This window comes from Selaginella moellendorffii, unplaced genomic scaffold (assembly GCF_000143415.4).
Source record: "Selaginella moellendorffii unplaced genomic scaffold, v1.0 SELMOscaffold_6, whole genome shotgun sequence".
Taxonomy (NCBI): Eukaryota; Viridiplantae; Streptophyta; class Lycopodiopsida; order Selaginellales; family Selaginellaceae; genus Selaginella; species Selaginella moellendorffii.
The window spans coordinates 3,882,289-3,905,724 of record NW_003314267.1 but is presented as its reverse complement, the minus strand read 5'-3'; the positions used below and the strand labels follow the sequence as shown (position 1 = coordinate 3,905,724).

At 47.2% G+C, this 23,436-nt stretch overlaps 8 protein-coding genes, 1 long non-coding RNA gene and 1 other non-coding gene across 14 annotated transcripts; 4 read left to right on the top strand and 6 right to left on the bottom strand.

Annotated features, from left to right (window-relative positions):
* The first annotated feature begins 8,124 nt into the window (after nucleotides 1-8,124).
* Nucleotides 8,125-8,746, top strand: LOC112344910. Of its 2 annotated transcripts, none has more exons than XR_002991869.1 (3): nucleotides 8,125-8,271; nucleotides 8,336-8,463; nucleotides 8,553-8,746. It is a non-coding gene; the product is annotated as an uncharacterized LOC112344910 (long non-coding RNA). The 2 variants fall into 2 exon arrangements; XR_002991870.1 differs by having other exon boundaries at nucleotides 8,125-8,276.
* TRNAE-CUC lies at nucleotides 8,747-8,819 on the top strand. Its single transcript has one exon. It is a non-coding gene; the product is annotated as a tRNA-Glu (tRNA).
* A 2,018-nt stretch (nucleotides 8,820-10,837) lies between these two features.
* LOC9652191 (UDP-glycosyltransferase 85A2) lies at nucleotides 10,838-12,803 on the bottom strand. The gene is made up of 2 exons (XM_024670462.1): nucleotides 11,921-12,803; nucleotides 10,838-11,865 (listed from the first exon to the last, which is right to left on the bottom strand). Exons 1-2 carry the CDS (start codon nucleotides 12,441-12,443, stop codon nucleotides 10,931-10,933), a joined length of 1,458 nt encoding a protein of 485 aa, XP_024526230.1. The 5' UTR covers nucleotides 12,444-12,803; the 3' UTR covers nucleotides 10,838-10,930.
* Nucleotides 12,804-12,846: 43 nt separating this feature from the next.
* LOC9635300 (protein YIPF5 homolog) lies at nucleotides 12,847-13,694 on the top strand. The gene has a single exon (XM_002966052.2). The coding sequence runs from the start codon at nucleotides 12,866-12,868 to the stop codon at nucleotides 13,610-13,612; it is 747 nt and encodes a 248-aa protein (XP_002966098.1). The 5' UTR covers nucleotides 12,847-12,865; the 3' UTR covers nucleotides 13,613-13,694.
* On the bottom strand, nucleotides 13,634-17,341 carry LOC9635299 (subtilisin-like protease SBT5.6). Of its 4 annotated transcripts, none has more exons than XM_024670457.1 (11): nucleotides 17,278-17,341; nucleotides 17,069-17,172; nucleotides 16,923-17,014; nucleotides 16,444-16,802; nucleotides 16,160-16,271; nucleotides 15,410-15,977; nucleotides 15,220-15,320; nucleotides 14,926-15,168; nucleotides 14,748-14,862; nucleotides 14,473-14,686; nucleotides 13,634-14,407 (listed from the first exon to the last, which is right to left on the bottom strand). In XM_024670457.1, exons 2-11 carry the CDS (start codon nucleotides 17,156-17,158, stop codon nucleotides 13,860-13,862), a joined length of 2,442 nt encoding a protein of 813 aa, XP_024526225.1. In that variant the 5' UTR covers nucleotides 17,159-17,172; nucleotides 17,278-17,341; the 3' UTR covers nucleotides 13,634-13,859. The 4 variants fall into 4 exon arrangements, with proteins under 4 accessions (XP_024526225.1, XP_024526227.1, XP_024526226.1 ...); XM_024670459.1 differs by having other exon boundaries at nucleotides 16,444-16,632; nucleotides 16,705-16,802; nucleotides 17,069-17,323; XM_024670458.1 differs by having other exon boundaries at nucleotides 17,236-17,322.
* Nucleotides 17,342-17,407: 66 nt separating this feature from the next.
* Nucleotides 17,408-18,034, bottom strand: LOC112344907. The gene is made up of 2 exons (XM_024670474.1): nucleotides 17,879-18,034; nucleotides 17,408-17,823 (listed from the first exon to the last, which is right to left on the bottom strand). The coding sequence occupies exons 1-2, from the start codon at nucleotides 17,936-17,938 to the stop codon at nucleotides 17,434-17,436; spliced, it is 450 nt and encodes a 149-aa protein (XP_024526242.1). The 5' UTR covers nucleotides 17,939-18,034; the 3' UTR covers nucleotides 17,408-17,433.
* Nucleotides 18,035-18,115: 81 nt separating this feature from the next.
* LOC9635298 (DNA replication complex GINS protein SLD5) lies at nucleotides 18,116-19,513 on the bottom strand. Its single transcript, XM_002965683.2, has 7 exons — nucleotides 19,318-19,513; nucleotides 19,142-19,264; nucleotides 18,946-19,028; nucleotides 18,786-18,895; nucleotides 18,657-18,732; nucleotides 18,388-18,591; nucleotides 18,116-18,260 (listed from the first exon to the last, which is right to left on the bottom strand). The coding sequence occupies exons 1-6, from the start codon at nucleotides 19,492-19,494 to the stop codon at nucleotides 18,492-18,494; spliced, it is 669 nt and encodes a 222-aa protein (XP_002965729.1). The 5' UTR covers nucleotides 19,495-19,513; the 3' UTR covers nucleotides 18,116-18,260; nucleotides 18,388-18,491.
* A 36-nt stretch (nucleotides 19,514-19,549) lies between these two features.
* Nucleotides 19,550-20,266, bottom strand: LOC9652190 (oleosin 1). Its single transcript, XM_002965682.2, has one exon. It carries the CDS (start codon nucleotides 20,226-20,228, stop codon nucleotides 19,704-19,706), a length of 525 nt encoding a protein of 174 aa, XP_002965728.1. The 5' UTR covers nucleotides 20,229-20,266; the 3' UTR covers nucleotides 19,550-19,703.
* A 69-nt stretch (nucleotides 20,267-20,335) lies between these two features.
* LOC9652189 (oleosin 16 kDa) lies at nucleotides 20,336-21,339 on the top strand. Its single transcript, XM_002966051.3, has one exon. The coding sequence runs from the start codon at nucleotides 20,739-20,741 to the stop codon at nucleotides 21,321-21,323; it is 585 nt and encodes a 194-aa protein (XP_002966097.2). The 5' UTR covers nucleotides 20,336-20,738; the 3' UTR covers nucleotides 21,324-21,339.
* Nucleotides 21,340-21,468: 129 nt separating this feature from the next.
* LOC112345007 (pentatricopeptide repeat-containing protein At4g02750-like) lies at nucleotides 21,469-23,343 on the bottom strand. Its single transcript, XM_024670791.1, has one exon. It carries the CDS (start codon nucleotides 23,341-23,343, stop codon nucleotides 21,469-21,471), a length of 1,875 nt encoding a protein of 624 aa, XP_024526559.1.
* Nucleotides 23,344-23,436: the final 93 nt, after the last annotated feature.

The following is a 23,436-nucleotide window of genomic DNA, read 5'->3' as shown; positions in this document are numbered from 1 at the left end:
GACAAGAAGCTCGTTAGCCCTCCCTTCCTTGGTGATTGCTAAGCACATTAAATTAAAACATATTGGCTCAACGTTTTAGTTTAGAAAGAAATTATTTTTAGAGTGGAATATATTTGAATATTCTTGAATATTCTACCATTTAACTGTTGTTAATTATTTAGATTAAATTTGTATTTATAACTTATAAACATGTTTATAATTTATAAAATTTCCTAAACACTTCTTAGTATATTCTAGTTTATTCTAATGGTTGATAAACATGTTTATAATTAAAAAATTCTATTGATTAATAATATTAATAAAATAGGAATAAGCAAAATCAAGCCTAGCAAATTATTTATTGATTATAATATAACATTTTGCTTAATAGTTAGTGTGAGGTCTAAATATATAACTACAACACTGTATATTAATATTAACATAGTGGAATTTTGGTAGTTGTTGGATTAATTTCAATCTGGACCACTAACTCTTGTATATAACCTATACTTAATATGCAAATTTTCTATATCCCATTTCTATATTCCATACATTCACATTGGTGGAGATGAGGGGCAGCTTTGATTGTCTCTAAGAAGTGCTTGAATTTGGGATTTTGTTGTAAATCTAGCTTTTTCATTATTTAGATCTCTCTTTCTTTATAGCTTTTTCAATTTCTTCTCTTTTGATTTTTTCCTTTTCGTTCATTTTAGCAGCATTAATTGCTACTCTAAAGTCAAAGGAGGAGGATGCAATTGCTCAATGCTATGTAGTTGCAATTGAATAATCAGACTTAGTTGATGGTGGCATTCACAACGCGTGGTACAACTCCTCTTGCTCTTGCTGTTAATTCTCGAGTCCGGCTGAAGTTCTTATGTCGGAATCCTATAGATAATGTGTATCATTAGTTTGATCATTTCACAGTGACTGCCACATATCAATCTTGGAATGATGTTCAGCATTTGCGTGAATTTCCCATGTGTCTCCAAAGGACGACGCTACAACAGTACAATAGTTTGAGCACAACCACTTGTGAGGATTGGAGTATTTTCTCAAATGTCTTCAAACGTGCATTTGAACATACTAATAATTGTGATGATGCCTTTCAACAATTGCATTGTCTTGTCAAAGGCTGTATGAGTTCGTGATGCAGTTTAGCATTCATTTCCGTAGCCTCTTGTATTGTATGGAGTTAAATATATCAGAGCAGATCAAGTTGGGAATGTTGTGGCTAGCATTTCGTCAAGATCTTGTAGGACTTATGCATGCATTTGCTTTAGCCACCCTTAATGATGTTCTTCGTTTGGGCGCAATGTTATGAGATGTCACCTCTTCCACTTCTCATTGCATATCCTTCATCTTCACTTCCTATGGGAGATGGTTTTGTTCCAATGAAGGTTGATGTTGTTGCTACCTGAGTTCAAGGATAAGGGCAAGGACGTGGTTATGGTTATGATGTCCATTGCTAGGTATATAATGAAGTTGGTCATACTTATCAGTATTATTAGCATTTTTTAGATTGGTGACCTCAATTTCTTAGGTGAAAACCTTGGTATCAACAATGTCTTATTGGTGTTGTTGTAGTAGAAGGTCTGGACACTGAGATGCTTTCAGAAATGAGAAGTCACGTGAGCAGCGGAGGGACCTTGCACGAATAAGTTAGTGACCCTTTCATTTTTGTTTCGAGAGTATTATTAAGGGGTTCACTTGGTATCAGTTCATCTAATGTTTTAACAAAAGATTTCCTATTATTCTCTTTGTGTTAGTTGATACAAACTTGAGTTTATCTTCTATTGCTCGGCTTGTTGCGACATATTAGTGTCTACATTTGCGTAGTGTGGCAGAGTTAGTTTTCATTTTTTATGGCAACGGGCATACATATGCATGTGCATGGGATGAAGTAGACCTGATTGTGCATATAGGTGGTTTCAAACTTGAGTTACAGTTATTGTGGGTGGTTTTGAGTCAAGCTTTTGACATTATCCTTTGTATGGATTGGTTGCAGCGCACTCATGTTAAGTGTGACTTTGAGGTTTTTTCCCTTTGTTTTATATTTCTTTATATTTCTTCCATTTCTCTCACTATTATTCTTCTTCATCTCTTTATTTTAACCTTTGTTTTTATCACTTTTTTTCCCTATTACTTTTTTTTATGTTCCCTCTTACTCCTCTCTTCCCTTTTGTGATCCCTTTGACAGTTCTTGTGTTGCTACGGTTGATTGGCTCATAAAGGAATATATTAATCTTTTTGAGTTTGACCTATCGTCTATGGTTAAGATTGCAACATGTCATTTTATTCTAACTAAGGATGCTTGCCAATCAAGGTTTTTGTTTGTCATCGGTCACCCAAAGAAATTAATATTTTATATGTAAATTTTTAGGAGATATTGGAAAAGGGTGTTATTTGAAAGTCACAGAGTTCTTGGGCATGTGAACCTTATTTTATAATAAAACTTGATAGGAGTATTTATTTCTATATCAATTATCATTCATTAAATGAAGTAACAATCCTAAATATGTACCCTCTTCCTCACATTACTAATTTCTTGGATCATCTGGGGAGAAATTGTTAGTTCACTAAGTTAGATATTGCTTCTGGTTACTAGCAAGTACCGATGGCCAAAGAGGATATTCTTACAATTACTTTTTGTACACTATTTGGTTTGTACAAATTTTTAGTGATGCTGTTTGGTTTGAACAATGCTCCAACAATTTTCTAGTAGATGATGGCCGAGGTTCTTTATGATATGTAGGAGGTGACTGCTAACTTCATTGATGATGTCTTGATCTATTTGAAGGGGACGTAGGAAGAACACATTTGTGATGTTTGTAAGATGTTGGATTGGTTACAGAAAGTTGGTTTAAATTAAAGTTAAAGCGGTCGAAGTGACTTATTTTAAATACCATATTTCTTGTGAGGGTTTGCAAATTGATCTTGACAAACTTATGGTTATTTTAAAGTTCTTTACTCTAAAGTGTGTGAATGATGTGTAATGCTTCCTAAGCAAAGTGCAGTACCTCGATCATTTTGTTGATCATCTTTTTTATCACATTGCACTATTACAAGCATTGCTAAAGTTGTTAACATCATCTTTCATCTGATTTATAGACTGTGAGTAGGCATTTATGGATCTCAAAGAGCTATTGACAACTCCTCCAATTTTGATATATCCGGACTATACTTAACCTTTCATTTTGCACATGGATACTTTTGATATCAGTCTTGGAGGTGTGTTAATGCAAGAAAGTGTATATGATCAATGCCATCCCATTGCATATATTAACTATATATTACAACCAGTGGAAGTGAAACTACTCCATGATAGCAGAGTGTTTAGCAACAATTTGGGGTTTCAAGAAACTTTATGCATATCTACATGGTTCTTGGATATTATCAGAAGGTGATCATGTTATAGTTATTTCATTATTAAAGTGGAAGAACTTGGTTGGTCATACTATTTAGTGGGTTTTGAATCTTAAGATATATGATTTTGATGTTGTTCATCACCTAAAGAGTTATATAGCTGATGCTGATAGCCTTTCTCAAACTCCTTTTTCTTCTTCACTCTTTTATCATGTTTTTAATGAGCCTATTGTTCCCACATCTGTGAATTTTTTAGACAAGGATTCCATACCATTAGCAATTGTTGTATTTGATATTCAGTGTTCACAAGATGCAGAGTAAGATTTACCTTCTCATTGAGCCATGGATTTGAAGGCTTCATGATGTCAGGAATCCCCCAATTCCTACCACATTCTTGACTCTCACTAGATTCCTGACCTACAGACCACATTCCTGACTCTCGCTAGATTCCTGATCTGCAAACCACATTCCTAACTCTCGAGACACTTCCCTATTCCTGACTCTCTAATTTCCTATATGATTCCTGAGTCTTGAGCCACATTCTTGATGATGATGTGGCGCCTCCTCGACCTCAGCTATATTTAGGCTGTCCTCGATCCAAGAGTGGTGGAGCTTCATCAACTTATAGCATATATAGGTTAGACTTGTTCCATTTCTCCACAATCTGAATCAATGCCAGTCTAAGGCCTTTTCTTCGTTTCCACTAGCTTTTCTTTTTTTCTTTTGCATTTTCCAGTTTTGATCTTGTTGGGGGTCTTTACACACGATGAGTTTGAGAATTTTATATCACTTATTGATAACTTGTTATTTCGACATTTACATTCTCAATATCTCCTTGAGGATGGTCTTTTTTATTTTGTGGGGATAAATCTTGATAATCATTTATGGTTAGTGGTGCCTTTGATCTTTATTCCACTTTCTCCACGCTTACTATGATTCTCCTATTTTAGTTGGGCATATGGGACATCGTTGTGTGACTGAGAAGCTGCACAGGTCTTTTTATTAACTAGAGATGCAATATGATATTATCCGATATAGCTATATTTGGTGCTAAGCTCATAATACTCTCCCTCATGTTGTAGGATGGTTAGAGTTAATTACAATTTCTTATTCATTTGAGTTTGTGGCATTTGATTTGATGGGGCCTTTTTCATGATCAACTATTAGCAATGAGTATGTTATTATTGCTTTTAACTACTTGATTTGCTAAATGGAAGTTAGTGCTTTTGCTAGTGTGTCTACAATTGCAATTAGATTTTTCCTCCTTAATCAAGTGGTGTTCTAGCATTCCTATCTAAAGCAGATTTTTTCAGATAATGGTCCCATATTTATGATTGAGGCATTTCATGTTTTAATGTCTTGGTTGGGGATATGTCACATTTTCACAAGTGCTTAGCATCCACAATCAAACAGTTTAGTGAAACAACTCATTTAGATCTTCAAAGGGAATCACAAAGTATGTAAACTTTTAGCATTTGGATTGGGATGGTTATTTGCCATCTCTTTGGTATATATATGTCATAAGGATGTAAAGTTCTTAGTGCTTCACCATATAAACTTTTATATGGTTATGATCCAATATTACCAATAGAGTTATGTTTACTTTTGCAATTGCTACGAGTTGCTGATGCTAAGTTGTGGGATTAATATTTGACAAGCATTCTTCCACTTGTCTAAACAGAGTTTGCCAAAGACCTGGGTTATATACAAATGGGATAACAATAGCACTATAACTTCCATCATTGTCCACCTATAGAGTATAAAGTAGATGATTTGGTATTAGTCCATTTTCCCAATTATATGGTATGTGGTTTACCTAAGGCTTGCTCAGTGGAAAGGACTGTATCATGTATTGTGGCAAGGTTGACAACAAGTTTATAAAGTTTGGCATAACGTTCAGCAAGCTGATCTTCCAAAAATTATGTATGTGTAACAATTGAAATGCTTCATACAAAGGGATAAGAAACAGCTAGCACCACCTATAAATACACCAATACCTCCTCCTAATGTTCCTCCCGATCCTAGCCCATCCATGAGAGAACCTTAATAATCTTCCACCATTTCAAGAGGAGGGGATGATATGAGGTTTAAATATACAACTACAATGCTATATATTAATATTAGCATTGTGGGATTTTGATAGTTGTTGGATTTTTTTCAATCTAGACCACTTGCTTCTATATATAAATTAGGGTTTTTGGGTTAATTGATATGCATATTTTCTATATCCCATTTTCATATTCCATGCACTCACATCAGTTAAAAGAAAAAATTCTTTCGTCTTCTCACCAAGTTTCTCCATGATTAAAAGAGTAAAAAGGAAGTCTAAATGATGATAAATTAAACTCTTCAGTCCACCAGTTCCAACTTCTATATGAGCTCCAGGCATCTCATCTTTGACAAGCTCTCCACCCAAGATCCAACATCATCTCCAGCCACATCATCCAACTCTCTTCCACAACAAGATATATTATCCAATATTGCAACTGTTATAATGTTCCTTCTTGAGAGCTCCTCTCAAGGTTAATGCATGCCCAGACTTCAAGAGTGACTCCCTCAACTTTTCTAGCAGCTGCTCGTTTCAAAGCCAACTGAGGACGTTCATCAGCTTTACAAATCTTCCAGCCCGGATTGGCTTGGACGTTATCATCTGGCAAAGCTTTGTGAAGGTGCTGTAGGACTGGTTCTAGTTTAGGTGATGGGGAAAAGGTCCAGATTGCCTGGCTAGTTTCTTGGCCTTCAGTCACTTTAGTGCCTCTCACGAGGAGCATTCCATGGTGTGGTGTCCTATTTGAGCACTTGTTCAAGCATAATTTCCAAATCACCACTTTGGTAAGAAATGCTTAAACAGGACGTTTGGAAGACTCCATCTGGTGGGATGTTTCTGGCATTGACAAAGTTCGAGGTGTTGATTATTCATACAGAGTGGTGGATCTACCAGCAAGTATTTGAAAATACGAGGTCACTGGGGGGGAACATGTGAGAGCTTTCAGGGCTTGCCCGACCTTGGGATTTTGAGATTGAGCAGATTTCCAAGGTTAAGAACTTTGGAAGTGACATACTTTGTGCAAAGTGACTTTATAGTAACCTCCAGCATGGAGAACTTGCAAGAATTGGTTATTGAGGACAATCACCACCTTGAGGGGCTTCCTTTCTTTAACACAGGAAATGGTTCCCATGCTGACAAGCCTCTCCCTAAAAGCTTGAATGGCGTGCCCACCATCTCTCAACTGGCATCACTCAAGGTCCTCAACATCGACATCTATCCCTCTCTCCATCTCGTTCCTTCCAAATCTCCCCAGCCGCCTATATCTTACCTGGCTTCCAATCCAAGATAAAGCGCTGCAAATGGCTGCTGCGAAGAAGCCTCATGTCCTAGCGTTCCCATTCCCAATCTCGCTGATGCACTTCTGCGCCGTCTCGCGGCCGACGACGTTTCACGGTGACCTACGCATCCAATCCAAGCTCATGCACCAGACGCGCGCGGAGCCTGACGCCAAGAGCAACGTCCGCATCGTCGAGGATCCAGGTAACAACAGCAGCGATCTCGCCAAGAGGGATCCCAGCGAGATCCTGGAGAAGCCCCGCCTGGCATGGTATCCTCTGTGAGAGCTTATCCGGAAGTTCCAGGGGGGAACCCGATTCACCCAGAATTACGAATTCGGCTCTGGACCTCCAATGCAATCGACGACATTTATCACATCTATAAAGGATTCGTGCCTCCCCTGGTTTTAGGGTTCTAAGGAAACTCCTGCACGCCGATGCCCACGAGCACCCAATCCTGGGCGTGCTCTGCGACGGCGCGTCGCGGTTCGCCGAGGCGAGATTCGCGCTGTGCAACAGCTACGAGGAGCTGGAGCCCCACGCAGTGGCGACGCTGCGCAGTGAGGTCAAATCCAGCTACTTCCCCAGCATTCTTCGCGGGGGAATCGACAGCGGTGGAGCGATCGAGCGAGCACCTGTCTCCCGAGGATCTGGCGTGCCTGGAGTGGCTCGACACACAGAAGGAATCCTCCGTGATCTACGTCTCCTTCGGCAGCGTGGCCACCATGTCCACGGAGCAATTCCAGGAGCTCGCCAGGGGCCTGGAGCGCAGCAACCAGCCCTTCGTGCTTGTGCTGCGCAAGACGCTCGTCGCGGATCCATCGGTTCACGATTTCTTCGAGGGATTGAAGCAGCGGATTGGCAAGCGCGGGACCGTGATCTCGTGGCCTCCGCAAATGCACGTCTTGCTCCACCCGCAGATTCCTGACGCACTGCGGGTGGAACTCGACCGTGGAGGGGATCTGTGCGGGTGTGCCGATGCTCGCCTGGCCTTGCATGGCGGAGCAAAACGTGAACTGTAAGGAGCTTGTGGAGCACTGGAAGCTGGCGATCCCGGTCCAGGAGGATCGGGATAAAAGCTCCGTGGTATCGGTCTCAAGCGAGAGGCTGGCGGATCTCGTGGTGGAATTCCCGAGCCCCGGCTCACATCTCGCGACCCTCGTCGCCTTTCAGGATCCTCAGCTTAAGGCTTTTGCTTAAACTTTGAAAGATTTCTTGGAGGATAACAACCATTATGTAAAGTCAATATTTTGAAGATTAAGATGAATCAATTGGTGGTGATTCATGAGCCTACATTTCTGCAAGTCTTTACAGACAAGAGAATCTGACACTCTCCTCTCTTTTAATGAATGAATTTTTGGCTTGATACGTTTAAAGGTAAACAAGTTTAAGATTTATAAACACAGACCAAATATACTAGCATATTCTAGGTTCGAAAAGTCTTTCACGTTGCCATCACCTTTTAGATTAGGGTTTAAGTTTGAAATGCACAGCTCACCGTCCTCACAAATAAGATCTAATCTTCCGCAGCCACATGTATTTTCATTCTTATCCATGGTGCTGCCCAGCACTTTTCCTCGACGTCCTGCCCAAGTGCCACAAGGAGTTAAGTATAATTTGTGATGCCTCCAGGTTTTGTCTTGATTGATTCTCTCTGGAAAACTTGCAGGCAGCGCACAACAAAAGGAACCACCAATTCTTGGCTGGAAGCAAGAGGTTGCGTTACAACACATTCCCGAGCCACCTGATTGTGATGCTCCCGTTCACTGTCCGCCTCCGGAGCCGTGCATCAGCCATGTGAGAATGTTCTGTTAAATCCTTTTATCTCCTCGCCACTGGATCCCTGAAAATCTTGGAGGATAAAATATCACAAATTTCTTGTCTAGGACGGGATGATTCTCCGGGAAAGGATTGCAGCGAGGCGTGCCGCAATTGCAAGCTCCAAGAATGTGAAAATCCCTCTCTTCAAGAGGCATTCCATCGCCACCACGCACCCTCTGAGCTTTGAAATGAATAAAAATCTTAATGTAGTTAGCTAAAATCATTCAATTTAAATAAAAGAAGAGTAACAAGCAAGTCATCCGTTGTAGTCTAGTCGGTCAGGATACTCGGCTCTCACCCGAGAGACCCGGGTTCAATTCCCGGAAACGGAATTGGTTTTTTTTTGGAATAGTATAAATTGGTAGCCATGATTAAAGTAACAAAAGAGAAAGACCTTCCATACCAAATAATTTTTAATGGCCTACCTAATTCCCAAGCGCCCAAGCTCCCTCCTCAGCTCCATCCCTCACCATGCCACTGCACGATCTGTCCACCAGCTCCATTCTCCGCTCCACCCCAGCGCTCATGCTCTCCAGCATCGAATTCCACCACCTGCAATGGCTCAGGAATCTGCTACCCATAAGTGTTGGAGAAGTAGCCATTGCTCAGAAACAACAGAAAAAGAATTGCAAAGGCAACAAAGACCTAGAACTTACATGCACCCGACCACTTGGCGACTGCATGAAGCACCATGCCGTGTCGCTGCTCTCCTGCTAAATCTCCGGCAAGAGGATAGTGTCTCGCTGCTTTTGCCAAGGCAAAGGGTGTAAGTTTGCGTCTAAACACCTGCGAGAGAAGCGGATTGAATGACGAGAAGCTCGTTAGCCCTCCCTTCCTTAGTGACAGCGCATTAAATTAAAACATGTTAAGGGAGCATCCATGGAGCTCGAAGCATCGGCTTGAAGGAAGCTGGTCGCTTGGAAGACGGTGGAAGTGGCCTGAGAACTATTGTGTCCATAAGAAAGACTCAAGTGTCTTTTGTGACCAGATTGCCTTCCCTCTCTCTCCTTCCGACTCTCAACAGATTGATCGATCGATCATTCCTTATCAAGCACAACATCACCATGGCCTTCACTTATACACTTACACGCAGCAAGCAGCAGAAGGGATTCACCAACGAAGGCCGTCCCGCTGCTTATCCCAACCTCAACCAGGTAATTACGGACCCGGAGCTCCCCCGAATTCTGGCCTCCTGCACAGAGGATTGCCCCTCTTGTAAGTCTTTTAGTTGATCGAGCCATATTTATTTTCTTCTCACAATCTTTTATACCACAGTCGGTGTGTGCTTTGTTGGCGCATGGCCAACATTGTGGACCAAGGCAGGTAATTTTTTGCTGCCAGATCTTTAAATCAATAGCTCATCTTGGATTTAAATGGGACAGGCATGGCCTGCAAAGGAGCTGCATACCATCAACTGCTTATGTTTTCACCAGTGGCATCGTCTTTTGCATCTTGGAGTGATTTGTTGCAAAGCTGCGCACAAGTACGGACTCCCCGAGGGGCCCTGCAATGACATCTGCGTGCAATTGCTGCTCCATCACACAGGTTTCAAAGTAGGCTGTTTTAGGGCTGTGAAAAGTTTGAGCAAAAGAAATCTTCACTTCATTACTGACCTTTTTGCACCCTCATCCGTTTGTCCGTCATTTGACCGATGACTGTCATGCTATACCTTTTTTGAATGGAAAAAATAATTTCATTGCCACGACAGCCTGACTGAACTGATGACTTTGATTGGAATTACATTAAGATTTTTATTCATTTCAAAGCTCAGAGGGTGCGTGGTGGCAGTGCAATCCCTCTTGAAGAGAGGGATTTTCACATTCTTGGAGTTGGCAATTGCGGCACGCCTTTCTGAGATCCTTTCCCGGAGAATCATCCCGTCCCAGAGGAGATAAACAGAATTAACAGATCATTCTCACATGGAGGCGGAGAGTGACGGGAGCATCACAATCAGGTGTCTTGGGTATGTGTTGTAACGAGACCTCTTGCTTCCAGCGAAGAATCGGGGTTCCTTTTGTTGTGCGCTGCTTGCAAGATTTCCAGACAGAATCAATCAAAATTATACTAAACCCTTTGATGCGCTTGGGCAGGACGTCGAGGAAAAATGCTAGGCTGTAAGAATGAAAAAACATGTGGCCGGGGAAGATTTGGTGAGGACGGTGAGCGGTGCATTTGAAACTTGAAGAAAGTTAAACCCTAATGAAAAAAGGTGACGGCAACGTGAAAGACTTTTTGAGCTTAGAATATGCTAGTATATTTGGTTCTAGAAATGTTGATTCTTAAACTTTTTTAGTTTCTCAAACCAAAAGTTCATGAGTGGAGTGTGTCAGATTCTCTTGTCTGTAAGGACTTGCAGAAATGTAGGCCCATGAATCACGACCCATTGATTGATTCTAATCTTCGAAATATTGACTTTACATAATGGTTGTTAGCCTCCAAGAGATCACACGAAATCTCTCAGAGCTTGGGCAAAGGCCTTGAGGTTCCTGTCCGAGGATCCTCCCTCGGCTATGGCAGCCGCGGTAGCCTCGCGGAATTCCCGAGCCCGGGCTCGCATCTCGCGACCCTCGTCGCCTCTCATCAGCCTCACCACTAGATCTGCGATCCTCTCGCTCGAGACCGAGACCGTGGAGCTTTTATCCCGATCATCCTGGACCGGGATCGCCAGCTTCCAGTGCTCCACAAGCTCCTTGCAGTTCACGTTTTGCTCCGCCATGCAAGGCCAGGCGAGCATCGGCACGCCCGCGCAGATCCCCTCCACGGTCGAGTTCCATCCGCAGTGCGTCAGGAATCCTCCCACCGCCGGGTGGAGCAAGACGTGCATTTGTGGCGCCCACGAGATCACGATCCCGCGCTTGCCAATCCGCTGCTTCAATCCCTCGAAGAAATCGTGAACCGATGGATCCGCGACGAGGGTCTTGCGCAGCACCAGTACGAATGGCTGGTTGCTGCGCTCCAGGCCCCTGGCGAGCTCCTGGAATTGCTCCACGGACATGGTGGCCACGCTGCCGAAGGAGACGTAGATCACGGAGGATTCCTTCTGTGTGTCGAGCCACTCCAGGCACGCCAGATCCTCGGGAGACAGGAGCTCGCTGGATCGCCCCACCGCGGTGGATTCCCCCGCGAAGAATGCCGGGGACAGGCACGGGCCGACGGGGAAGTAGCTGGATTTCATCTCGCTGCGCAGCGTCGCCACTGCGTGTGGCTCCAGCTCCTCGTAGGTGTTGCACAGAGCGAATCTCGCCTCCGCGAACCGCGACGCGCCGTCGCAGACCATGCCCAGGATTGGGTGATCGTAGTAGAAGGAGAGCGGCAGATCCGTGGCGGGCATTGGCGGGCAGCCAGGCAGGAATGTGATGAGCTCGTCCGTTTTCCTGGCTGGAAGAAGAAGAGTTTCCTTAGAACCCTAAAAACAGGGGGGGGGAGAACTTACTCGCGACTGGCACGAATCCTTTGGACATGAGCTCCGGCAGGAAGAGGTGATAGATGTCGCTGATCGCATTGGAGGTCCAGAACACCGCCCTGGGGATGCCGAATTCGTCCGCCAGATCCTGGGTGAATCCGTTGAAGGTGTCCGTGATCATGCAGCAAACGGGGTTCCCGTCCTCCTGGAGCTTCCGGATAAGCTCTCGCACAGAGGCTGCCATGGCGCGTACCGCCACGATTGGCTTCTCGAGGTTCTCGCTGGGATCCCCCTTGGCGAGATCGTTGCTGCTGCGCATGCTGTTACCTGGATCGTCCGAGACCTCGACGATGCGGACGTTGCTCTTGGCGTGGGGGTCTGCAATCAGATCGCGCGTCTGGTGCATGAGCTTCATGTTGCTCGGATTGGAGGCGTAGGTGATGGTGACATCGCAGGCCGCGAGGCGACGGCAGAAGTGCATGAGCGAATTCGTGTGGCCCGGGATTGGGAATGGGAACGCTAGAACATGAGGCTTCTTGCTAGCACCCGCCATTCGCAGCGCTTTGATCTCGGAGGAGGCGAGGAGATTTGTGATCTGGATTGGAACCCAGGTGAGATCTAGACGGCTGGGGAGTACCCAAGTGGTGATTTGGGCTTGGTGGCGCTGGAACAAGCGCTCAAATAGGACACCACAGGAAGGAATGCTCCTCGTGAGAGGCACGAAGGTGGACTAAAGGCCAAGAAAGAAACCAAGACAGACCGGAATTGACCAGGCAATCTGGAGCTTTGCCCGCGTCATGATCGCATCATCATTTGCTAAGCCCTAATTGCCCGTGATTTCTCGTGATTGGAACTCAGCACTACCATAGACACTAAGATAAAGTTGTGATTCCATGCATGATGTTATTATAAACCACCTTTAAGGTAAACCTAATATTCTTTTTAGGGCTATAGATTTAGGGTTCTTGAGCAGCGATGGCGCAGAGAAGGGCGCCAGGGATTCCACCGCAGCAGCACCAGCAAGTCCCCTTCGTGCCCCAGCAGCAGCCGCAAGCGCCAATGCGGCCGATGCCTCCGACGCCAGGTTTGCCCTTCCTCTCCTTCGACATCGGCAACTCAGGGTATGGCGGATCGGCGCCTCTCCAGCAGCCGGGATACTCCTCCTCCTCCTCCGCCTCCACAGGCTTTGGCGCCGCGTTTGAGGACGAGCCTCCTCTCCTGGAGGAGCTGGGGATCAATCCATCGCAGATCTTGCAGAAGACCAAGTCGGTGCTCATTCCTTTCAGGAGGAACCTTAACCTCCACGAGGATGCCGATCTCTCGGGGCCGTTTTTGTTCTGCATTCTCTTTGGGCTTTGCCAGCTCCTGGCTGGGAAGCTCCACTTTGGAGTGATCCTCGGGTGGGGATCTCTGGCTTCTGGGTTTCTCTACACTGTCGCTAATCTTTTATCGGGAACTCGTGGGACGCTAGATCTCTATCGAAGCTTTAGCCTCGTCGGGTATAGTTTGCTCCCGATGATCCTCTTCTCGGCTCTTTCTCTTCTAGTTCCTCGACAGGGTGCTCCCATCTACGTCATGGCCGGGTTGATAGTTCTTTGGTGTACGTGGTCGTGTACGAGCTTGCTCGTGGTTTTGTCTCCTCACTCGGAGGAGCAGAAGCGTCTCATTGCGTATGCTTGTTTGATCATCTATATGGCCTTCGCGCTCCTCATCATCTTCTAACTAAGCATTCGTGAGTGGAAATAACTTGGAAAGCTTTGTATAGTACTTGTTTTTCTCCATCAAGTTTTGTATCTTTCTCGTCCATCTGTGTTAGTTTCTTTGCGATGTTCTTCGCTCAAAACAACGTTTGATTCTCTCTTGGATGGAGTTACTACGCGGCAAGGTTGGTCTTGTTTTTCCTTTTCATCCTGTGTTTCTGATTTTGAGCTCTTTCCAGGATGGAATTACATCGTAAGAACCGTGGTGGTCATGAAGTTGTTCGAACAGCGATTGGGCTTCTCACTACGTGCATCCCGTCGCTCCATTGGTACGTTCCAAACACGTAGTCGCCTTTGGACCTCTTCGTCGGGGTCAGAGTGATGTTGAAGCTCTTCTTCTCGCCTAGCGACTGGAACGTAAGCTTGTTGGGAGTGATCACGATGTCGATGCCGTCCGGGGCCTGGAAGGAAGCTATGTAGACGGCCGTGTCTTGGGACCCGACGTTCGTGACAGTTCTTTGGATGGTCTTGGCTGCGGTGAGGTTGGCTACTGCTACCGACGGATAGTTCATGTCAGAGATGGACGAGAGAGTGTTCGGGCACGTAAAGTTGGCCGTGTCCGTTACGTTTTGGATGGTGGAGCTGTTGTATCCGACGCTGCACAGGAACAGGAGATAGTCCCGTGGAGATGTGTCGTAGACGAGGCCAGGATCCGCCGCTGCTTCCGGATTCATCTCGCCACCGCCAAAGTTGAAAGGATTGGCAGTGGCACCGGAGCCGTTCAAGATTGGCTGCTGCAAGTTGTTGACAATCGAAGCTGTAGGAAAAAAATGGACAGCGACACGCGGTTGGCAAGGCTTTAATGGCGAAGGTGCTGCTTACCGGTGGTCATGAGGGCGGATTTGATAGCCGCGGGGCTCCAGGAAGGATAGATCGCTCTCAGAAGAGCTGCGGTTCCTGCGACGTGGGGGCATGACATGGAAGTTCCCGAGATGATGTTGTACTTGACTATCCGGTTGTCGATGGGCAATTTGGTGGGAGAGTTTGCTTCGGTCCAGGCTGCTAGAATGTTCAGTCCTGGCGCTGATATGTCCGGCTGACGAAAGAAGAAAAGGTCTCGTTGTCAAGAAACCGAGTCTATCAAGGCGACGACTTACTTTCAAGATGTCGGGATTAAGAGAGTTCGGTCCTTGGGACGAAAACGCTGCCATGGAAGGGGCCGGCTTGAAGTCGAGCACTGTCCTTGCCGGGACAATCTTCACCAGGGGGAAGCTGCCATTTTGTCGAAGATAAGGTGAGTCTGGTTTGTCTTGCAGAGAGAAACTCTTCACTTACTTCGTGGAGTTTATGTAGGTAAGGACAGCGTTGGCATTGTCCGCGTTGATGGCAGTCCCCGGCAGCATGTATGCGTCGACCGAGACTTCATTAGCCTGAGCAGCAGAGTTTCCGAGGATAAATCCCGCGGCGCCGGCTCGAATGGCCTCTTGACTCTTCCCGACGCGGGTCCCGAGTCCTCTCAAGCAGATCACCACCCTGCCGGCAACCTTGGATGCGTCCAAAGTATCCGGAAGGCACTGGCTGGAACAAGTAAGGAACTTTAGTCGTGTGCTGGTGGGAGAGAAACTTTACCTGGCATTCACGACAGGTACGCTGGAGTTGCCAGCTCTTCCGCCATCGATGAGCTCGTACCAGTTCGATTCCGACAGTGACTTCGGAGCAATACTCTTCCCCTGCAAAAATGGATACCCCGCTGTGAGGATGGCGACAGACGAGCTAATCGCGACGAGACGACGAGCCGGGAAAAATCCAGCAACCACACCTGCAGCGTTGTTCCGTCCCCGAGTACGACGTTGGACGGGAAATCCCTGTCCAAACTGCTGGCCGCGACAGTGAGTATCCAGGGGGAGACGTTGGCAACAGTGGCGCTAGTAGGCCCGCTGTTTCCAGCGGAACATGAGACGAGGATGTTGCGCTTGATGGCGTGGAAAGCTCCGATGGCGATGGAGTCCTCCAAGTAAGCCGGCTGGGGATTTCCGGAGCCGATTGAGATGGAGAAGACATCGACGCCGTCCTTGATACCTTGGTCGAGAGCTGCCAGCATGTCCTCGTCGAAGCAACTGTCCTGACCGCTCAGGCTCCCGGATGGAATCGGCCAGCAGACTTTGTACATGGCGATTCTGGCGAGAGGCGCGCCACCTTTGGCAGTCCCGTTTGCGAATCCAAAGACGTTGGCTCCCGGGACAAAGCTGCCTCCGGCGGTGGAAGCGGTGTGAGTCCCGTGACCATCTTTGTCGCGAGCCGACCGGAACTCTTCAGTGGCAGTGAGGTTGAGCTTGCCGTAGAATTTCTCGTATCCTTTGAGGTAAAAGCGAGCTCCGATCAACTTTCTGTTGGGAGATCACAGGAGACAACGGGATCAACAGTGTCAGATGGAGATGACAACGTAGTCAAAGGCAGCATCAACGTAAACTCGAAGAGCACAGGGATAAGAGAATGAAGATTATGGGGAACAGTGGAACGGTAGCAGCCAACAACTTTGGAAAATCACGGCAGGTATTGGGGAACTTACTTATTGCAGCTGGAAGCGTTGAAGTGATCGCCATGTTCGCATACTCCCTTCCACTTGCTCGGGATTTCGGACAAGAGATCGTCATCGAAGCTCTGAGACTCCGGCCAGATTCCTGCAAGAAAAGGAAACAAGAAAAAAAAAAAACAAAAAAAAAGAGGTATTAATTGCCGTGCTTTTCCTCCTCTTGGTTCTAAGACTTTGGCGTTTCTATCATTTATGAACAGGAATGCCTGGACTGGACGAATGCTGGCTGTTTGAGTTCCAGAAGTGGTACTACTACTGACCGGTGTCGAGGAGGCCAATGATGATGTCCCTGCCAAATTTCGCGCGCTGCCATATATTCTCTCCGGAGCTAGCGGGCGACCCAGTGACAGCGTCGGCCGAGTCTCCCGTGAGGCCCAGGAACTCCCAGGACCGCGTCGTGTGCAGCCGCCTCCTCGAGCTCGGGAAGACAGAGATGACTCTGGGCATGTCTGCGCAGCAAAGAGAGAGCATTGGTTTCGTCACAAAAGTTGAGATTTGCAACCGAGGAGGAGGGAGTTTACTCGAGATTTGCTCGGCTTGGCGCTTGGACAGTGTTGCAGCAAAGCCGTTGAATCCATGCCTGTAGCTGTAGAGGATGGTTTCCTTGGCAATGTCAACACTGCAAAAGAAAGGGAAAAAGATTTGGCCAGAGGAAGGAAGGAAAAGCTTGTGTGCTTTGCAAAAGAGAGAAGAAAAGAAGAGAAGAGAAGCTTTGTCTTGATTTGAGCTTTGCAGCTACCTTCCCATTGCAGAGGCTAGCATGTCATGGTGTGTGGAAACGAGCGCGTCTGGATGAATGCCCCCTGTTTCTCCCATGTAGACAATGTGAACCTTGAAACAAATCAGAGCTGTCAAGATGGATCTGGTGTGGGAATTGAGAGCTACCTGCTTGGCTCCAGCCACTCCAATTGCCAGGAGCAGCTGAATTGCAGCAAAGATTTGGAAAAGAGCCGTGAATTTCCTCATCTTCTTCATCTGGAGCAGCAATGCTGGAGAGAAAAAAATCAAATGAGAACCAATCCAAGCAATCATCAGCAGTGTGATATGTGTACTAGAGTAGTGAAGAGAAGAGTGTGTGTGTTTTGCTACTCAACCTTTCTTCTTTCACCTCCTCCTCCCAGCACAGGCTGTTTTTGGGGAGGCAAGACAATGTGAGGTGAAAATACTAAACATAAAAACAAAGGGTAATAAACAAAGAAAACATCAAGAACAAACAAAACAAGAGATTTTTAATTTTTCCATTTTATTTTCTACAATGTGACATTCCAAGAACAACGACAGTTTGTAATGGTGCTGTGGACCAAAAGCACATCCACTGTAAGAAACATCCATCGCCAATTCAAGCATAAAGGAGAAGCTATGAAGAACTTTGGCCAAATATCTCCACTCCACCCGGAAGAGCAACTAGTCGAGTGAGTGAATAAAGCGAGAGATATTCCCAAAACGCGCTTGGATGAATCTTCACTGTGCCAGGCACAGCATACTGTGGAGGATCGACCTGTTGTCACGGTCACCGAGGGAAGCTGGATCGCTGGGACGCTGGAATCGAATGAGATATCATTTCCCCCGTCCACCTGGTTCTCTATCGCCTGGCAAAAGCGCGCATGCCACCCGTGAAAGCCCCAGAGATGGAGCTTGCACTGCCAAAGACTCTGCTCCTTCCGTGACCGCATCGAGCAAAAAGAGCATGCTTACCTCTCTTTCTCTCCTTTCGGGAGCTGCGAACAGGATATGGAACCGGCCAGCTAGCGCCATGACACCCAACCGAGTGGAACAAGTTACATCTTTTCTCCTTCACTGTGCTTGTAAAAAGAGAAGATATATCAGAGAGGATGATTCAAACATTACCTCTTGAAGAGTGTAGAGTCAAACCGGGAATTTAGGCCGAGCTTGCGGGCGCCTCCTGCTAATCTAATCGGGAGCGGCACGATCAAACAGCTTGTCCCCTCCCTTGTTTGATTCGAGCTTCGTCTTGGAAGCCGCGAAATAAAAGACAGACATGGACACACTGAAAGGTACCTCATATACGCTCAAAGTCTCTTTAACTTAGCGTCTTGGCTTGTACATTACTTTGAATCTGAAAATGAAACCATGGTCAGCGGGTCTCAAGGGGCCCCCATTCTTTTCATTGGACTCCGAAAAAGCAACTGCTGTGCTGATCGTCTAAGACTAGAGAATGAAAAGAAGAATAGGAAAGGCCGAACCTGCGGTGGGGCTTGTCTTTGTCCGTGCACGAAGGGCTCGATTCCAACTCAATTTTTCTTTCTTGTTGCTCTTGGACGGCAACGTTTGAAACAGCAACTTTTTTCTAGAAGAGCTCTATCCTGTCCGTCTCCAAGAGCCGCTTGATTGGCTTGTAGTTGAAGATGTACAAGTCCCCATTCTCCATATCCACTATACTTTCGCCCCTGGAGCATTTTACTCGTTCATTAAACCCGACACGCGAATGTAAATGATGAAACCCGGAACTTACTTGTCATCAAGTTGAAACGCACTTATAGGTCTCCGGCATTTGCAGAATACAAAACTGTCGAGAGGAGGCTCAACAACTATGTAAAGTCGCCGTTAGCTTCAAGATAAGAATGAAAAGCACACAGCTTACTCATATCGTTTTCGTTACTCGAGTTTGCCTGTTTTAGCATCGACTTGTATCCTTCCGGGAGCTTACTCAGGACAGAAGAATCAAAATGAGCTTGCAGCGTGTCGGCAAACCTGGAGATAATTATCGAGTCGTCACAAACAGTAAGGGTTTTCTCGCGTACCTCTGAGCATAGTCTTGTTCTTGGCTCGACAACCTCTCCCAAATCTCCGGTACAGTCAGTATATGGAGAGCAAACTTCTCAATCTGGTAACAAACGATTCCAACATCAGATGAAAAGAAAAAAAAAAAACACCAACTAAACTAATCCGAGGAACGATTCTATGGAAACAAAGAAAAGGCAAAGCAGAAATGCGAACCTTGAGTAGCCGTGCTCGCAAATAAGATCGCAGCATAAAGAGCGTTCGGTCCAAATCCATCCGGTAGAGCGACACAGTAAGCTCGTCACAAGATTCTTCGACAAAAGCCGCGAGATTTTCCTCCTAGCGAAGATTCAAAGGCTGGAGATCGAGAATGTAGTACCAAAGGATGATACCTCGAGAAGAATCTGCTCCTTGACGCGCTCCACGAGCTCGCCCTGGAACGGCAGAAGCTCAGGCGAGAGCTTCTCGTTGCGCCAGGCGCGCTGCAGCAATCCGGCATCGCTGACCTCCGCGGAAGACGCGATCGAGGGATCGGTCCAGTCCTCGGCGCCTTCCTCCCCGTCCGCCATAGCCAAAATATTTCCCTCTCACAAAGAAACCCTAAACCCTAAAATTTCTATCAGCTGAAAGGGGAAAAGCAAGGCATTTATTCCAGGAATCAAAGAGATCCTTCGTGCTCCTCAAGAACACGAAGAACACGAAGGATGGATACCTCCAAGAACAAAGCGAGACCAACGACTTGTAGACAAGAAATCTTCCAATACCTTCTTCGATAAGATCACGCGCCTGGGGCGACGTCCTGGGATTTCTGCTGGAGGTAGCCTGTGACATTGGATCCATACTCGCGCGCCTTCTCGGTCATCTGTGTGGCGGTGTCCATGAGGCGATGCCGCGCCGCTTCGATCTGATCGGTGCCCACCGGATGCCGCCCTTTCGCGTACTTGTAGATCCAGGTGACGGCCGCGACGCAAGAGGCGACGAAGGCGATGGTGGAGAGGATCCCGCCGGTGACGACGATGGCGAGAATTCCCAGCGGCACGAGGATGGGGCTGAAGAGCAGGAAGATTGGAGTGCCGATGACGAGGAAGACGATGGTGGCCAGGATCATGGCGCCCCCCATGGCAGCCAGCGTGAGGCCGCCAAGAGCCAGCGTCGCGATCCCGATGAGCTGCTGGGAGCTGGGCGCGTGCTCCTTGACGCGCTCCACCAGGCCGCGCGAGTGTTCTTGGATGCGCCCGGCCTGATCCTTGGCTTGATCCTTGGTCTTGTCCACGGCTCTCGAGGCCTGGTGGTGATCGCCCATGGCGACAATCGCGATCCGAGAGGAAGAGGAATGAAGAGAAAGACTTGTTCTTGCGATGCTCTCTCGCGCTCGCTCTCTCTCGCGCTCTCGCCAAGAACAAGAAGCTCTCAAAACTTAAAAAAGATTTGTTTGGAGATTTTCTTGGGCCATTTGGCTCATTCTCGCGTTTAGAAACTGCCACATTTTGACAAAAATGGCAAAAAAGAAATAAAAGGGGAGCGATTTCCTTGCATGATTTTTTGGCCCCTGGCATTATCCACCCACCACTCCAGTTCTCCAAACATTTCATTCTCCATTTGTTTTTACCTTACCCGGTCGGTTTTACACGGGCGGTGAAGAACTGACGTTGATTCCTGACAGGATCGAGCGCGAATCTGGAGCATAACGCTCGAATCACTCGCCCGTTGACTGGCGCTGACTGACAGTCAACTCAAGTCAAACCCCGCATGGCGCGGACCAAGTGTCGCCGCGCCCTTCGCACTGCATGCATGCAAGGCTCGTATTTAAGAAATGGAGCAAAGTTTCTTTTCTTGGAGCTCCGGTTGGATCGTCGAGTCGATCGATCGGTTTCGTTTTTCACGCCCGCGAGGAGAAATAACTTGGGCTGCCATGGCGGATCGAGCGACGGATCGAGCTCGCGAGCACGCTGGCCGCGCGCAAGAGCAGGCCCGGGGCATGATGCAGAAGATCCAGGAGCGATCGCCCAATTCCAAGCAGGTGTTGGGGCTCTTGACAATCATCACTGGAGTGGTGGTGGCGCTCGTCATCGGCGGCGTCACGCTGGGAGGAACTGTCTTAACTCTGCTCCTCGCATCGCCGGTTTTTCTCCTCCTTAGCCCGGTTCTCGTCCCCATTGGCATCGTCATCGCGCTCGCTACAGGCGGATTTCTCTCGGCCAGCGCCGTGTTTGTGGGATTTTGCTCCGTGGTATCTTGGCTCTACAACTACGCTCGCGGCAGGCATCCCGTGGGAGCCGATCAAATCGACGCTGCCAAGCACAGGATTGCCGACACTGCTAGCCATGTAACCGAGAAGGCTCGCGAGGTGACGGGGTATTTGCAATCTAGAGTTCCAGAGGCTGCTCCAGGTGCTTGATCATCTTGAAAAAAGGAGTGAGAATGAGATCGTTCTGTATCGATGGTTTTTGTTCATCGTCCCCCTTTTGTTGTTGATAAGAAAGTTGAAGAATAAAATTCTTTTGCTTGTACTACATTCCCAATGATTCATCCAGATCATACAATCAGGAAGATACAGGGAGTTTCTGCAAAGCCATACGTTGCCCTTGATCAGAGCAAACGTTTGCAAGCAAAAGATATGGCGATTCTTCCTTCGTCTCCATCCTAAACACGCTTTCAGCGATCCGGCGAGCTCTCTCGCCATCGCCATGAAGCTTGCAAGCAGCAAGCAGTGCCACCCAAGCCACCATCTCCGACTCCAAACCCACAGCTCTAACCATCTCCTCGGCGTCGTCCAGCCTTCCAGATCTTCCTAGCATATCAACCAAGCAAACGAAGTGATCCACCGTGTGGATCAAGCCAAAGTCCTGCTCGATCGAGGAAAAGTAAGCCTTGCTCTCCTCCAGCTTTCCAGAGTGACAACACGCATACAAAACCCCCGCTAGCGTTACTTCGTTTGGTCCGACACCATCGTTACACATCGCCCAGAAGAGCTCCAGTGGCTCTTTGGTATGCCCGGCTTGGGCATACGCAAGCATGAGAGACGTCCAGCATATAACGTCGGGCTTGGAAACTCTGGCAAAGGCCTTGCGAGCACCCGCTAAGCTCCCGCATCGTTTATACATATCGATCAAACTGGTCCCAATGGTAGCATTTGACTCAAGCCCACAGCCCAACACCACCTCGTCAAGAGCTTTTCCGAGTTTCAGATCTGGAATGCTAGCACAGGCATCAAGAACGATCACAAATGTAACTTCGTTGCAAGAAATTCCCTCAAGTACCATAAGCTTGAAAAACCCAATTGCAGATTCTGCATGCCCGGCTTGGGCATATGCAGCAAGAAGAGAGTTCCAGGCTATTAAGTTCTCCTTCGGCATTTGTGCAAAGATATCAAAAGCCTCCGCTAAAAGCAAGATCTTGGTGTAAGTTGTGAGCATTAGAAACCAAGTTGTGCTATCTCGAAAAGCCATTTGATCAAAAAGTTGTCTTGCTTGAACAAGATACCCGTTCTGGGCATATGCTGTTACAAGAGCGTTCCACGACACTACATTCTTTACGAGCATCTTATCAAAGATTTTCTTAGCTCCGTTTATATCGCCCTCGTCACCATACGCAGTGATCATAGACGTCCAAGCGATAACATCCGGCTTCTTGATCTTTGCGAACAAATTCTTGGCCTCGTCAATATGCCCGGATTGGGCATAAGCTATAACCATGGAAGTCATAGCCACCAAATTCACGTCCTCCATTCTCCAAAACACTGCCTCTGCGTGATACAAATTCCCAAACTCCCCATACATTCTGATAAGAGCGCTCGCCACCACCACATTCCTCGCGGCAAATCCACTCGCGATGGTTTCCTCGTGGATCAATCCTCCAAGCTTTGGATCCCCAAGAGCTGTGCAAGCCTCTAGCAGGCTCACAAAGCATCGCCCACTCGGCCTAAATCCCTCCACGTCCATCCGAAGGAACCAATCCACTGCCTCTGGGAATCGCCTGTTCTTGACGAGCATCGAGACGATCGATGCCCACGAGACCGCGTTGCGCTGTGGAGCTCGCTCGAAGATCTTCCAGCATTGATCCAAGAGCCCCTCTCGGGCATACGCTGCGAGAAGGGAATTCCAGGAGACGACGTCCCTCTGGGGCATTCGATCGAAGAAGAGCTGGGCGTTCTTCACATCCCCGGCGTGGGCATAAGCGCCGAGCATCAGATTCCACGAGAAGATGTTGGGCTGATCGATCCGGCTGAAGACGCGCTGCGCGTCCTCGATGCTGCCACACCGCCCAAACATCTCGATCAGGAGATTGGAGAGGTAACGATCGCGAAGGATCGCTCCTCCGGCCGCTACCACCGACGAGTGAATCCCCCAGGCCTGTTCTAAATCCTTGCACTCCCTCGCGAGAGAGGCGTAGTGATCTACTCTTGCTAGATTCCTCATTCGCGCTGCTCTTCAATGGCGATGATCGCAGCGTTATCTTCCATAGCCATTTTGTTTGAGTGTTCTTCCCGCCCTAGGGTTTAGGAAATTTGG

Excerpts from the sequence above, each read along its gene's own strand:
- LOC9652191 (XM_024670462.1), bottom strand. The coding sequence starts at position 12,443 with ATGGCGGGTGCTAGCAAGAAGCCTCATGTTCTAGCGTTCCCATTCCCA. Across the intron at positions 11,866-11,920 it reads AGGATTCGTGCCAGTCGCGA|CCAGGAAAACGGACGAGCTC; the intron begins GTAAGTTCTCCC and ends TTCTTCTTCCAG.
- LOC9635300 (XM_002966052.2), top strand. The coding sequence starts at position 12,866 with ATGGCGCAGAGAAGGGCGCCAGGGATTCCACCGCAGCAGCACCAGCAA.
- LOC9635299 (XM_024670456.1), bottom strand. The coding sequence starts at position 17,215 with ATGATTGCTTGGATTGGTTCTCATTTGATTTTTTTCTCTCCAGCATTG. Across the intron at positions 16,272-16,443 it reads CATTGGCCTCCTCGACACCG|GAATCTGGCCGGAGTCTCAG; the intron begins GTCAGTAGTAGT and ends CTTTTCTTGCAG. Across the intron at positions 14,408-14,472 it reads ATCCGCCCTCATGACCACCG|CTTCGATTGTCAACAACTTG; the intron begins GTAAGCAGCACC and ends TTTTTCCTACAG.
- LOC112344907 (XM_024670474.1), bottom strand. The coding sequence starts at position 17,938 with ATGGCGCTAGCTGGCCGGTTCCATATCCTGTTCGCAGCTCCCGAAAGG. Across the intron at positions 17,824-17,878 it reads CCGAAAGGAGAGAAAGAGAG|TGCAAGCTCCATCTCTGGGG; the intron begins GTAAGCATGCTC and ends AGTCTTTGGCAG.
- LOC9635298 (XM_002965683.2), bottom strand. The coding sequence starts at position 19,494 with ATGGCGGACGGGGAGGAAGGCGCCGAGGACTGGACCGATCCCTCGATC. Across the intron at positions 19,265-19,317 it reads AGGAGCAGATTCTTCTCGAG|GAGGAAAATCTCGCGGCTTT; the intron begins GTATCATCCTTT and ends AATCTTCGCTAG. Across the intron at positions 19,029-19,141 it reads TGCGAGCACGGCTACTCAAG|ATTGAGAAGTTTGCTCTCCA; the intron begins GTTCGCATTTCT and ends GTTTGTTACCAG.
- LOC9652190 (XM_002965682.2), bottom strand. The coding sequence starts at position 20,228 with ATGGGCGATCACCACCAGGCCTCGAGAGCCGTGGACAAGACCAAGGAT.
- LOC9652189 (XM_002966051.3), top strand. The coding sequence starts at position 20,739 with ATGGAGCAAAGTTTCTTTTCTTGGAGCTCCGGTTGGATCGTCGAGTCG.
- LOC112345007 (XM_024670791.1), bottom strand. The coding sequence starts at position 23,343 with ATGAGGAATCTAGCAAGAGTAGATCACTACGCCTCTCTCGCGAGGGAG.